The 15,163-nt window shown below is 36.5% G+C and overlaps 1 protein-coding gene across 3 annotated transcripts in view; it reads right to left on the bottom strand.

Moving 5' to 3' along the window:
- Positions 1-15,163, bottom strand: part of LOC115253570 (molybdenum cofactor biosynthesis protein 1) — a 62,373-nt gene that overhangs the window by 16,070 nt on the left and 31,140 nt on the right. For 2 of the 3 annotated variants that reach the window (XM_062853351.1, XM_062853352.1), the window contains exon 3: positions 13,113-13,692. In XM_062853351.1, the coding sequence (XP_062709335.1) occupies positions 13,113-13,692 (580 nt within the window). Of the gene's footprint in view, positions 1-2,512; positions 2,677-3,448; positions 3,884-13,112; positions 13,693-15,163 lie in introns of all 3 variants that reach the window. The other variant, XR_009997962.1, reaches the window with a different exon arrangement.

Genomic DNA, 15,163 nt, shown 5'->3' with positions numbered 1-15,163 from the left:
CTCAAATTTTTACTGTAAGTTCATCAACCAGTTGTGTATCAGTGGTCAAAATTTGGTAAAAATCGGACTATTCTACACGAAGTTATAAAGGTTCTAGAAAAAGATATAATTATTCGATAGCCAACTTTGAGCTGTTATATCTCCGGATTCAATGAACCGAATGCGATGAAATTTTGATCATTTATGACTCACATAATGAGCTATTGAAAACATTTGACTAAACTTAAAATTCTTTACACGAAAGAAAATTATAACGATTAGATTATTTTTCTAATATAACACCAATTTATCCAAAACTTCATCATCGTTTCAAAATTCGAGATAGCAATTATAGTTCATTAAAATTCCCTCTAATTGACTTGAATATATTTATGTTTCAAAAGAAAGCAACCAAATAGCCGGCATTAAATTGAAAAAGTAATGGGACGCATATGAAAAATAGATACATTTACTAAAAAAAACATAGAATAAATGAAATCACAATAACCTTTTTTCTTATTAATAATTTTAAATTAAGTCAACTGTTTTTCAAAGCTTATTATATTAGTCATAAATGATCAAAATTTCATTGCATTCGGTTCATTCAATCCGGAGATATAACAGCTCAAAGTTGGATATCGGATAATTATACCTTTTTCTAGAATCTTTATAACTTCGTGAAGAATGGCCCGATCTTTTCCAAATTTGAACTACTGATACACAATTAGTTGATGAACTTACAGTAAAAATTTGAGAATATTTGATGCCCTTTTCGAAAAGCTACAGAGAGTTGAATATTTTTTGAAAGTGAAAATTTTACCTGTCCCAGTTATTTTGAGTATCCCCTGTATATATTATCAGTTGAGAACGGATATGTAATCGGGAATAATAAAATCACTACAGTGCGAGAAATAAGTATAAAGACAGAGCCGAATTCCATACAAAATAATCATGTTTGAAGATCAAAATCTCTGTTTCTAGCGATTCGATTGTGATGGAATTTTGACTGCAACCTTAAAATAACGAGAATTTTAGCTAGTATTATAAATCATCATCCATGAAAATATTTACATTGACTTTTCAGATTCAAAAAAATATAAAGACACTTTTTGTATGGAAATACATAGTGTCTTTATATTTGAATCTGAAAAGTCAATGTAAACATTTGCATGGATGATGATTCATAAATCATAATACTAGCTGAAATTCTTTCTATTTTGTAGTGGCAGCCAGCATTTCATTACAATCGAATCGCTAGAAATAGAGATTTTGATCCTCAAACATGATTATGTTGTATGGAAAACAGCTCTGTCTTTATACTTATTTCTCGCACTGTAACTCTAAAGAATATCTTGGGAAAGAGCAAAAGGTTTTAAGAGATTCCTTGTCATCAACTTTTCAAGACCATTAAGTATGGGAATCTGAGTTGGAACTGTATCGAATAAAAATGTGTAAACATACAAACGTTGAACAAATTGCAGTAAAAGTGAACCCATGTCAGGTTGGGATCGCAACTGTGATCTGATCCAGTTCCAACCCAGGTTGAAACTGGATCTAATAGAAAAAACGATATTAGTATTCGGGAATGTTTATGAATGGGTTATCGTGCTAACGTAGCTCAATTAGATTTATTATTTAGTTTTAATAGACAGGGGTTGAAGAGACCCTTCAAGAACATTATAAAACTTATTTTGCTACTTAGGAAACTAAAGTCAGCAAAAATGGGCTAGTTCATCTCGAGACCCACGTTTTGCTTCCCTGCCGAAGGAAAAAATCACATTTTGTGAGTTTCTCAGGAGTGTGAATCGATCCCAGGTTCTCGGCGTGATAGCCACGTGCTTTAACCAGCATATCATGCCCGCTCCGAATTGCTATAAGATTATGGTATCTATTTGAATAGTTTTTTTTTTTCAAATTTATCCATTTGAAAAAAAAATATAAATGAACGTTATTAATAAATCGGGTCAAAATCCTGCAATTTAGCGTGATGAAAATGGTTCCTTATGGGGATGCTCGTGTTTATGAAAAGAGTGGTTTTATTGCAATCAGTATGTTATGGATATAACCATTCCCATAGGAGTGCATCTAATGATTTTGAATAGTAGTCCTCCAACGTGTGTCTAACGTTTTACTGTTCCTCAGGTAATGAATACATCACCAATCAACTCAACGTCGCCCACCGGAAGGCACAGTTGAATTTATAACTCATTAAAGACGTTCACCGCATCTAATACATTATGGATATTCCAATCGTGTCCGTTAGTTCGTCGTCACGTGCATTGATTTGTTGTGTCAACTATGAGAGAATGAGTGCTGCAAGCGATTCGATTCACATGTACATGCCATTAACCGGTATATCGAGGTCGACGCCAACACTTATGAATGTATTCCCCCGCTTCCCACGTGCACATTGAAGCTTGTCACTATATTCACTAGACCAAAACAAAACATTCACAGTTCCCTTCCGACCGACACATGAACGAACTTATAAACTAAAGACTGTTTTATGCAATACAATATTGTCTCTGCTTACCGGTGGTATTCTAGCAACATGTTTCTGGTCTTATCACACGATCTTCTCTCTACGGTAGTGTCTCTCTTTCATTACTCTAGGCAGGGGTTTATCTTCCACGCGCACTCACTATCCCCCTATCAGAATCATGGGCCGGTTTTCCATCTGCGACAGGTTCAGCATACCTGCAAAACACAGAATTCACCACACTTGAATAACACTTTGGCGGCTCCCCTTTCTCCCCTTGGGTGCACTAAATAACACTACATGCGTGCGAGAAATAGGGTGGACCGTCTGTTTTATCTGTTCTACTTTTTGAACTTGTTCTGTCCGTTCTTTTTGGTTTGTGTTTTTGGTTGATTCGGACTATTTTTATCTGTTGTGTTCGTTTTGTATGCCATTCCGACCTGTTTTCTTTGTTTCATATGCGAACACTATTTGCCAGTTCTACCTTTTTGTTAGTTTTGTATGTTTTCTGCACTTTTGTTACTTTTGTATGTTTTCTCTGGTTTATTTGTCATATATGTGCTGTCAGTTCTGTTTGTTTTTCCTATTCTGCAGTTTATGCCATGTTTTGTTTGTTATGTCTTTTTTGTTGTATTTGTTTGTCCTTTGTTTTCTTTTTATTCTATTTGATATTTATGCTCCGTCTATTATATTTGCTCTGAAACCGGATCACAAGTAATTTTTGTCTTTTTTGTTCTGTCTGCTCTGAGTATGTCCTTTTCTTTCGTTTTTTCTACATATTTTAGCTATCCTTCTTTTTTGTCTGTTCTGTCTATTAAGCTCATTCCCCTTTTTCGATTTTTTTCCATTTTTTTAATACTCCAAATAATTGTCCAAATTTAAGTTTTTATGTCACACCTTAGTCATATCAGGATTGAGTTTTTCAGAATTAGTCTCTTCTTTTCGGGCCACCCCATTCGCACGCAAGCAGCACCACCAATCGCCACTAACCTGCATGCTGTTTCTTCTTTCGCTTCACCGCGGCCGATATCAAACACCGCAAATCGTCCTCGGAGCATCCGGCCCGCAGGGCATCCCTCAGCGAGACTTCCGTGTTGCCAAAGAGGCACACCTTCAAGTTTCCATCGGCCGTGATGCGCAACCGGTTGCAGCTGCCGCAAAAGTGCTCCGTCATGGACGTGATGAAGCCAATCTGGCCGCGGAAGCCCGGCACTCGGTACGCCTTCGAGGTATCGTTCGGCCCATTTTCCAGCGCTTCAAAGTCCGGGTAACGTTCGCGAATGGCCCCGAGGGCGTCCCGGAACGAAACCATCGTGCTGGTGTCCCACCGATTCCCGCTAAATGGCATGTACTCTATGAACCGCACGTCTACGTGACGCTCTTCGGTCATCGCGACAAAGTCACAAATTTCGTCATCGTTGAACCCTATGGATAGGTATAGGGAAAGCGCGCGTTGGCACACCGATACGCACACGCATAAATATAGGTAATACGCATGTCAGCCAAAACATGAAAAACAAGAACGCACCGGAGGTCATCATATGTTTGTCCTTTCGGAGAAGGGGAAAGCGGATAAAATGCGCATTCAGGGGTTTGATTTGTCATTTTACCATATTTTTTTTCATTTCTTTTTAAAACAATTTTAAAATCTAAAAATATGTCTCAGTGAACATCATCAAGTGTTGTTGGTAGATCAATTGGATTAGAATTTTATGCCGGAATGAAACTCATGCTATGTTTGGTGAAGTACTTCACTTTATTTAGAAGAATTCATGATTAAATTCTTGAAAGAAATAGGCCGTTTTTGTCTCAAAAGTACTGGATTTGATAATTCAGATTCCAGATTATAGTGAAAAATCTTTTGCGGTTTTCTTGTTGATTTCATCAGGAGTTTTTCCGGTGAAATTCTTAAATACATTTCTAGTGACTTGCCTTGGAGGTATTTCCAATAATATTGTTGGTACTATATGCAATCTTGTACCGACTTTTCGAACAGTTTACTTTTTTGCATTCATTGTGAAAATTACTGCAAAGTGTCACGACACGGATGTCGCATTGCAACAGTTAAATTTTGCCATAAATATGGTTGGTACAAATTTAGATTTTCGCTTATGTTACCTTTCTGCTCGGAAAAAGTCTCCCGGAAAAAGTCTTAACATTGAGATTCGCGATTTTGCCTAATTATTTAGACATTTTTTTCATATATTACTTGTTATTCCTCCTTTGACGAGCCAATGAGCAATGTTTGCGTACAGTGAAACGCTTAGTGTAACTGGCAACACTGAACCAAAGGTAACGAGTAATACAGGAGCTACCTATTGCCCATTGCACGGTGACGTCATCAAGAAATCGTTCTCTTTCTCTCCTACGAGAAATTAGAAAACAACAGGACCAACACCTGTCAAATTTGACAGGTACTGGTCCTGTTGTTTTCAAACTCTCTGAAGGAGTAAAAGAGATAGAATTTCGCCGTGAAGTGGTCTATTGATGTCGAGAGTGGTAGAACAGTCAATTTCTTTTTGGAGCATCTCAATGCTCATTTTGGAACACGCTTTATGTTTTTTTTTGGAACATGTTAAGTTTGAGACCTTTCCCTTGTTTATTCTGGACAATCCAAGGTAATGTTTGTTGGGGCCAATCTACTGTCAATTTTAAACCACCTTTATATTCATTTTGTACCACATTCACGTCCATTTTAGTGCTCGCTAATGTTAGTTTGTGAATGAGTGTCCTTCAAGGTGTTACATCTCATATCTACGAACGAGATTTGTTAAATTGTGCACAGTCTACAATAAGAAATGGGAAAATATGATATCAGATTAACGATTTTCTTTAAAATAAATACATTTTCTGCTAAAAAAAAACAAAATTTCTCTGTTTCCCGGGATCCCGGGAAATCCCGAGAAATGGTCATATTTTTTCCCGTTTCCCGGGAAGCTGAATCCCGGGAAAATTGGAAGCCCTACTGATCGCTTTGCAAGCTCTATTTCAGCACAACTTAGATAATATCGTATAATCCGTTTAGATCTGTATGATCTATCCGTATGCGTCTATAATAAAAAAAGATAACTTCTTAAACATAATAAGAAAATGACTGCCAGATGATATCATGGTGTACTACAGATATCTATGTGTATCAAAAAGCCAATTTCTCCTTGTTTCTCCATTATTATTTTATTCTCGCACTCTCATTAGCTCTGAATCACGCTTTGTTCTAATACTCTCTCTTCTTCTGTCAATTCCTGCAGGAATTCAGGAAGGAACATCTGGAGGAATCATGGGAAGATACTCGAGAGGAATGCTCTTGAGAATGCCTGAAGAAATTCCGTAAAGAATTCCTGATTTCGAGAAATTCTCATTTCATCTAATCTTATCTCATTTCTTCACCCTACCGTCTACCCTGGCCCTAGAGGTAGACCACAGACAAACAGACGTAACACCTAGAATAGTTTTCGTGAAAATCCATCACCCGCTTCACACTACTATCACCTGGTGAAAGTGTTTCACGAACCTCTGCGCTGTGCATTATTGCCAAGAGAAGGCGCTAGTGTGATACATCAAACGCAAAGAAAAATAATTCGCACTAGACTATCCCAAAAAATCTATGTTCGAAAAGTCAAGGTGCTCAACCCTTAAATGAAAGATATAGGCTCAGTGTACCAGTTATGGTTATAGTACCTCAAATTCACCATAGTCGATTTTCAACCTTTAATTATGCAAATCAACAAGAAAATAATTGTGAACAACAGATCACGTTCACAAAAGATGGTTGCAATCATTCAAACTTCATAATTTGCTCAAATTATGATAGAAATCAATCATTTTCCTTAAATTTTCGGCTTCCTTGCACCCTATTTCGTCTCTTCTTCTTCTTCTTCTTCTTCTTCTAAATGGCTTTACGACCCCACTAGGACTTGACCTGCCTCGCTTCAACTTAGTGTTCTTTGAGCATTTCCACAGTTGAAGGGCTTTCTTTGCCTGTCACATTGCATGAATTTGTACATTGTGTGGCAAGTACAATGATACACTGTGCCCAGGGAGTCGAGAAAATTTTCTCGACCGGAACGGGAATCGAACCCGCCGTCTCCGGATTGGCGATCCATAGCCTTAACCACTAGGCTAACTGGAGACCCCCTATTTCGTCATAGTGTACCAGTTATGGCTAATCCCATAAGGAATGCATGTAAATAGTGCGAAGTGGAACACAAATTAATAAATGTATCCATAACTGGTACAGCGTGCACTGATGCACCGCGAAGCCTTGCCAAGTGCACCGCGGCAGTTCTGAACAGGCTACAAGCTTGATGAAAAATATAAGGTTAATAAACCGACTAACAACGTGGAAGACTGATAGCACAGTTATTTATATAACTATTCATTTGAAACCTAAAATTCATAAAAACCTTGCAGAAAATGAAAGCACCGCGGCTCTGCGGCAAGCTGGCAAATGTACAATGACTTTTTTAGTGAATTTCCTAAGAATGTCAATGGGCTTGTTAGATATGCAACAATTCTAATAAACCCAATAATCTTTCAAGGTATGGTGAAACATACTATCAAGAACTTCACTAAGAATTCCAAAAGTAATATGGCTAGTATTTCTGAGAATTTTAGCAGGGACATCCCAATTATCTTTGAAGTAATTTACCACAAAGGAAGATGTTATGATTTTTCTGGGCATACCCCCCCCCCCCCACTGATTTTTAAAAAAAGTTAAGACGCTCTAAAAACATATTGAAAAAAAAGCACGTTTTTTTTCTACAAACCTCCTTAGATATCTTTCAAAAAGAATACATATTTAACAAAAATTCATACTATGTAGTTATCTGGTGGTTCAGGGATCAATACCAAAGCTTTGTCGAGAGTCTCGCAAGGAATTGACTGAAATTTGGATATTAATCAGACACTAATTTTAGCAGAAATCAGATCATAACTTCGATAACAATTTATTCCAAAAAATCTTAGAATTATAAGTCAGAGTCAAAACTCGGATCAGATAATACATTCAGATTTTTAACAAACTTCAAATTTCTGTCATTTAATCTTTTAAAATTTATTGTTAAGTGCACCGCGTGGGAGTTTGTTCCCAAAAAGTGCACCGCGAGACCAAAGGCCTGAAAACCCCTGCTCTAACCAATCCGCAACCCTACCTTCTATCGTACCCTATACCCTTCCGTCTACCCTGCCCTCTGCCCTACCGTGAATCCTAATCCTCTGTCCTACCCTCTACCATATCATCTAAATAAACCTCTACCTTACCATCTTAGATTTAAAAATGGCGTCATATATCGATTTTTGACTTATACTCATCGAGCCCGATCGATAGATACCCATATTGCATAGCATCCGAAGCAGCATTGCCGTTAAATGGAGTTTTGGCCACCATCTTGAATTCCAATACCCATAAACCCATGAAGGGCCCATATAGCCGAGGCGGTAAACGCACGGGTATTCAGCATGACCATGCTGAGGGTGACGGGTTCGATTCCCGGTCGGTCCAGGATCTTTTCGTAAAGGAAATTTCCTTGACTTCCTTGGGCATAGAGTATCTTCGTGCCTGCCACACGATATACACATGCAAAATGGTCATTGGCAGAGGAAGCTCTCAGTTAAAAACTGTGGAAGTGCTCATTGAACACTAAGCTGAGAAGCAGGCTTTGTCCCAGTGAGGACGTTACGCCAAGAAGAGGAGAGGAGGAGGAAACCCATGAAATTGGTTCAGGTATACCAGATGCGGTTTCGGGTCGCTTGGCCGAACGCCGTTTGGCCGAAAAAATAATGATGAACTTAAGTGACCAAGCCACGGATTTCCGTATCAGTACAACCCGAAAGAATAGCCTATGATTCAAAGAAGGAAAAATCATTGATAAAATTTTGACAATTTCAACGCCAACTAATCCATAAATGGCAAAACTAGAAAGAATAGCCTATGATTAAAAGAAGGAAATATTTAGGATGATCATATTGCGAGTTAGAATGTCAAAAACTTCCTTAGATTTTTTTTAATTGTAATTCAGCCGAACGGCATTCGACCAAATGGTATTCGGCAAAACGTTATTCAGCCAAATGACCGGGCACCACCAGAGGCATTTCACATTGGAAATTGGAGCTCATCGATAGTGAGAATATGTAATCTTTGTAGTATCATTTACGCCACCTGGTGAACCAGTCACAGCTTATATTATCCACTAGGAACAAGGTATGGAGAAATGCACAAGTTCTCAGAAGACAGTATTCTTAAATTTTGCGTAATTCTGTAGATATTCATGTCGAGTTTTGCACTGTTAAGCAGCTGTCCAGCTGTCGAAACGTGGAGTCAAAACAAATATTCTTGAAATTGATGTTAGGTATCGAAATAAAATTTCAAAAACTAAAAAAAAATCTGGTTTAGAAAAAGTGTTCTTTTCTATTTATAAAATTAAAATTCGAAAAATAAAAAAATGCAACTTTTGAATGACAGTATTATAAAAACATGCTTCAACGGAACGTTGTTATGTAAAATGATTCATTCTTCTCTGTACCGATTGGAGCGTTAAGATAAGAAGAAGAAGAGGAAGAAGTAAAAAAGAAAAAAAGTAGAATTTCAAAATAATTTTCAACCCTATAATCACCACTTTTGATTTTTTTCTTTCCTGGGCAATTATTTTTTTATGTTTTTGGATTTTATTTAGGACTGTTCTGTACCTACAGGGGATAGACAAAATGATCGGGACAGGCAAAATTTTCACTTTTCAAAAAATGTTCAATTAGCTGTAACTTTTCGAAAAGTGCATCAAATATTTTCAAATTTTTACTGTAAGTTCCTAGTTGTGTATCAGTGGACAAAATTTGGAAAAGATCGGACAATACTTCACGAAGTTATAAAGATTCCAGAAAAAGGTAAAACTATCCGATAGCCAACTTTGAGCTGTTATATCTCCGGATTCAATGAACCGAATGCAATGAAATTTTGACCATTTATGACTTATATAATGAGCTATGAAAAACCATTGACTTAACTTAATATTCTTAAAACGGAAGAAAGTTATAACGATTAGATTATTTTTTCTAAAAAAACACCAAATTATCCAAAACATCAACATCGTTTCAAAATTCAAGATGCAAATTATAGTTCATTTAGTTTCCCTCTAATTGACTTATATATAAATGCGTTTTGAAGGAAAGTAACAACATAGCCGCCAATAAATTGAAAAAGTAATGGGATGCATATTAAAAATAGACCAATTTACTAAAAATCGAGAAAAAAATAGAAACGCTATAACTTTTTCGCTTGTTTAAAATTTCAAGTTAAGTTAAATGTTTTCCAGAGTTCATTATATAAGTCATAAATGGTCAAAATTTCATTGCAATCGGTTCATTCAATCCGGAGATATAACAGCTCAAAGTTGGCTATCGAATAATTTAATCTTTTTCAAAAATCTTTATAACATCGTGAAGAATTGTCCGATCTTTTCCAAATTTTGTCCACTGATACACAACTAGTTGAAGAACTTACAGTAAAAATTTGAGAATATTTGATGCACTTTTCGAAAAGTTACAGCTAGTTGAACATTTTTTGGAAAGTGAAAATTTTGCCTGTCCCGATCATTTTGTCTATCCCCTGTATATCTCAAAATATTTTTGGGTTTAAAAGACAGCGCTGCTCAGCGTATTTACATTTTTTTAAATTATTGAAAAATAATTATTTGGTCACTTTTTGGATGTCATTTTTGCTTTTGTATTGAATCTCAACAATTAACATACATATTTCAACTTTTTCTCAATCGTTTTATTACAGTAAAAGAGTTTAGAGGAGTTGAATATACTCTATTTTTTTTTCTTCAAAGTTACACGGTACATTAAATTTTCCATGAAAAATAAAATAAAAAAATATTTTAAGAATAATCATAAATTCTTAAAAAAATACATCCTAAAAATAGGCAAATAAGCTTTCTGGAAAAATATATAAGTATAGGGATGTACAAAAATTAAAAAAATTAAATTAGAAAAAAATAAAAACCAAAATTACCATAAATATAATGTATAATCGTTTCTAGATGATGAAAAATAGGTATAAGAGGGCTAAACATTCATTTCCGCATCATTGAAAGTTTTATGGAGAAAAGCATTGAAATGATTCCCAAAAGAGCAAGAATTTTACAAAAAAAAGAATGAATTAATAAAAAGCAAGACCATTTTTCTAATTGAAATATTTTGAGAAAACATAATAAAAAGTAATTGACGCTCTTTCAGAAAAGTCGTCAAAAGCATCTTGTAAATTTTAGACAAGATTGGACAAAGGCAAATTCGTCCATTGCCATTATCGATTTTTATATATGCTTTAGATTTTGAAATTTTATCTCTCATATTCTTCTGGGATATATCCTAAATCTCAGCTTCGTAGTGCACTAACTTTTACAGTATTTGTTTCAGCAGCAAGGACAGTACAATTTTTCGATTGTTTTGAGGAATTTCTTCCACTAGAATATCATATAAAACTTTTTCAAGCATACATGTTAGATATCACCTTATTCATGTTTTCAAATACTCATTTACCAAGAATCTTAATCTTACAACGAACGAGAAACATATCATGACCCATTTTTTTAATGAAGTAATTTTGTTGAATGAAGTAATATGTTTCATCCAACCTCTCTAGCATGCTTTGCCTCTTTTTTGGCATGTCCATTTTTTTTTAGCAATTTATGTTGTTCCAGAAATCATCTAGAATTCTTCTAATATTCATTCAAAAACGTTTACAAATATTTTTTTTTAATTTTTTTATGTATGTGTATTAACGTTTGCTAATTCTACACTGAAAAAACGTTCACAGATTTGTTTACAGGAATCTCTGCAATAATTCTTCCTTATTTTCTCCTGAGATGTTCCTCTAGCATACTTTTACTTTTCTAAAAGAGGAGGAAATCCTAAGGAGGAATGAAAAAGAATTGTGAACGCGTGTGTGACAATCTTACTTGCCCTTCCATAACATACAGGTCTACCAGCATATCAAATGATCAGACATAGAAGACTCTATTCATGCTTTTCAATTTGAGGTAAGACCTCTTGATTTTGAGAAATTTACTACACCAGAAGAATGACAAATATAGACTATTTGAAAGATTTTGGTCATAATTTGAAATATGTGCTATCAGATGTGAAGCTCAAAACTCGTGATGTAAAAGTGTGTGGAATGTGCCAAACAATACTAAAACAAATAAATAAAATAATTGGACAAGTTCCTAATGAATGTTGGATTTTTCTTGCAGAAATTTCTGTTCAGATTATGTTGTAGTTTTACTCCTTTACAAAATCTCATATAAATTGGAAAAGTATCAGAGATCTCTATGTAAAAATTATTCTAAAAATATTTCTAGGTTATTTTTTAATCCCGAAATCACAATTGAAATTCCGTTAAATTTATCACCAGGACTCAAAGTTTTTCCTTTGTATATCTTTTTGAGGAAAACAACTGTCGTGTGCAGCATAGTTGTCATATATTACTTTTCGACGATTTTAACTTTTTGTCGCCAAGTGGTCTATTTTTGCGTGTATCACTGCATGTAGAAACCATTCTCGGTTCGTATACTTTGTTCAGAAATTCTATAAAAACAAGATCAATTTATCCCATATTCAGATTTGTTATCATAAGCATGTTCAATTTTTCAGCATAAGCAGTCCCATGTTCATTTTTTTTCTTGAAATCTGTCCTATGTTTAGTTTATACGCATAAAAAGCTGTTCGAGAATCTCTGTGTGAATGCTGAACATTCTCCTGTAAACCTGATTCCCCCTCTGAAATATCAGCAGCATTTCTTGCACCTCGGACGCCTCTTTATTTGATTGATGTCCCATCAGAATATCGTAAGGTTCCCAAAATCCCAATCATAAAGTTTTGAATTTCCACACTTTTCCACGAGTACCGATAATGCATTTTAATTTTAGTCACCCTCATTATCGAAAATCGACAGAAGTCCGAATCGTAAACACCAAGGCCACGAAATGCCCAAGATTTAGAATCGATTTGATACGATAGGTACATATTTTTCCAATTGAATATTGTAAAAGTCTAAAAAATCGAGAGAAAAATGTCTGAAATTACCGTACAAAATCTTCCATTTTTTGCAACGTCGAATATAAAAAAAAATACGCCCATGACTGTATCTTCGCCATTGACGTACATAGTTTACGTTAAAAGTGGTTGATGCGACATTCACAACACAATTCAACACTGTACTTTTTTCCTAGGATGCGCATTTTACCTCACGTTCCCCCCTACGATGTTGTTGACGGTCTCTGGAGGGAGGGTACACAGTTATCCATAACACGAAACGGAAATAATAAAATTTTAAAAATTTTGAACCAATTGAATGTCACATTATAATAGCTACGTCATGTTGTGAAATTTATAATCAAAAATCATATAAATTTCAAAATTGTCATCCAAAAGATGTGAAGATTTTTTAATGATACTTTATGTAACATCTGCAACGCCATAGTAAAAAATTGGAAAGGCAGAATCTGCATAAGGTTCTTCCACATCTGATCACCAAAATTCACACAGGTCCGTTCCCTCTTCCTTCAAGAGCCGCCACTTGTACTGTATCCCTTCACATTCAGTGTGGGAGGTAAGAAAAAAAAAACTCCCAAACCCCGCGTCTCGCACGTACACCTACCTTTCATAAGAACGCAATTCACTTTCGGTTTGTAGCCCAGCTGGATGGCGAGGTCGATTCCGGCTATGACCCGTTCCCATCCCTTGCGCCGGGAGATCTGCTCGTACCGGGCCGCCTTCAGTGTGTCCAAGCTGATGTTGAGCGCATCGAGGCCGGCCCGCTGGAGGCCCACTAGCTGCCGGGTCAACATGAGGCCGTTCGTCGTGATTCCGACACTTTCCAGCAGTGGAATGCGCTTCAGTCGTTCGATGATTTCGGTGAGGTCTTTCCGTACCGTGGGTTCGCCACCGGTCAGACGGATCTTTCGGACGCCTTCCTGAACGAAGAGACTGGCCAGTCGGAGTACCTCGTCCGCGGTCAGTAGTTTGTCCTTGGGTGAGAGCTGGACGCCTTCGGCGGGCATGCAATACTTGCAGCGTAGATTGCACCTTTCCGTGAGCGATATTCGCAGATAACTGTGAAACCTACCGAACTTGTCGGTCAGGGGAGAGCTAGAGTGAGTTTGTTCCTGCAACTTCCTACTGCTGCGGCCGGTTGTCGTGTTCGCACTGCCACTACTGCTGCTTTGGCTCGATGAGATCTGAAAATGGAGAAAATAACACCACACAACACAACATTACAGTGTACTACGTGCAGTTTGGTTGTCGCTGTTGTAGAAGGCATATGAAGCTGATATAGCTAGAGGAGTGCAGGTATCGGTTTGAGTAAGTTGCTCGGCGCGAACGGAGTTTTCCTTCTCCATGCGGATCGCTGCTGCTACACGAGCGGTCGAAAGCGTTGGAATAATCAGTTGGTCTTAAAATTTTATTAAATCTTCCTATCAGGAAAAATTGTCTGTTTTTTCTTATAGCTTTGGTTTTATCAATCAGTTAACGCGTTAACCCTTATGAATTAGTGAGACGATTTTCTATTTTTGCCAAGGGAATTTTATTTATAGCTGCTAACTGTTTCAAACATGCTCAGGTCATCCATAAAGTCGTGGAGTTTTGAGCTTAGTATGAAAGAATTGATTAGTTTTGTTCATTAAGTATTATAACTAGAATTTAACATTTTGAGGTTCCCTGGCCAAGTTCGCAGGGTTTGACGGTATTTAAGTGAAGGTGTTTGTAATGTAGTATTCTTTAGTGAATCATATCACCTTTTTAACACTTTAATGCACCTCCAACGGCTCATCACGAACCGGCTGCTGCAGATGGAGTATGGCTGATCATATTCATATTCATCAGACATGCTCGATAAACACGGAGGAACCGCCGGGGCTCAATAGATTCTATACCCAAGCAATAGTTCCAAATCGGTTGGATTTGAGAAGGTTTTGATGATCGTTACAAATCCTAGTAGAAATATTATAGGTTTGTGACAGGTTTTGAAACCTTTTTATTGCCAGTAGACTTGAAATTGCTGTTTGGGCTTTCTTTCCTACATTGTTTGGTTGATTTTGATTAACTACTAAATTTACTTTAATTTGAATAATATAAAATAATTAAATATATTTAAATGAGTAATTTTATTAAAACAGATTTGCTTTTTTTTAATATTTCAATGATATCCAGTAATATTCTCTTTATATAAATCTAGTGAAGTCAACCGAATAGTAGGAAGGAAAGTTGCAGCTCTTAATAGTGCTGATAGATTCGAAGCTATCGTGCGAACAATGGATTACTGCACGAATTTATACTGACCTGCTTGCTCTCACATGAGATTTGACTTTTGGGAAGTGTCGACACCGCTCAAACGTTAAATTTTCTTTGGGAGTGGGCAGGCCAGCCTAGGTCCATGCAGTGGACCATACTTAAACGCTTTATTGACGTCAATGCGTTCGACGTGACATTTTTTGCTTCTAATAAGCTGAAGGACGAAACTTGTGTATGACTAGGCTGACATTTCTAGGTTACGGGGGAGAAAATGGTTTATCTAGGTAGGACTGAAAGGACAAGTGATCGGATTAGCTCTGTTTTAGAAGTTAGGTTGTTTTCGTATCTCGTATCATTGGATGCCCATGACATGTACAAAACTAGTGTCTATCAGTGGGGACGGCACCATTGCTGTAG

Source organism: Aedes albopictus, chromosome 2, assembly GCF_035046485.1.
Source record: "Aedes albopictus strain Foshan chromosome 2, AalbF5, whole genome shotgun sequence".
Classification (NCBI taxonomy): domain Eukaryota; kingdom Metazoa; phylum Arthropoda; class Insecta; order Diptera; family Culicidae; genus Aedes; species Aedes albopictus.
The sequence above is the reverse complement of the archived record's forward strand: the minus strand, read 5'-3'. Positions and strand labels throughout refer to the sequence as shown.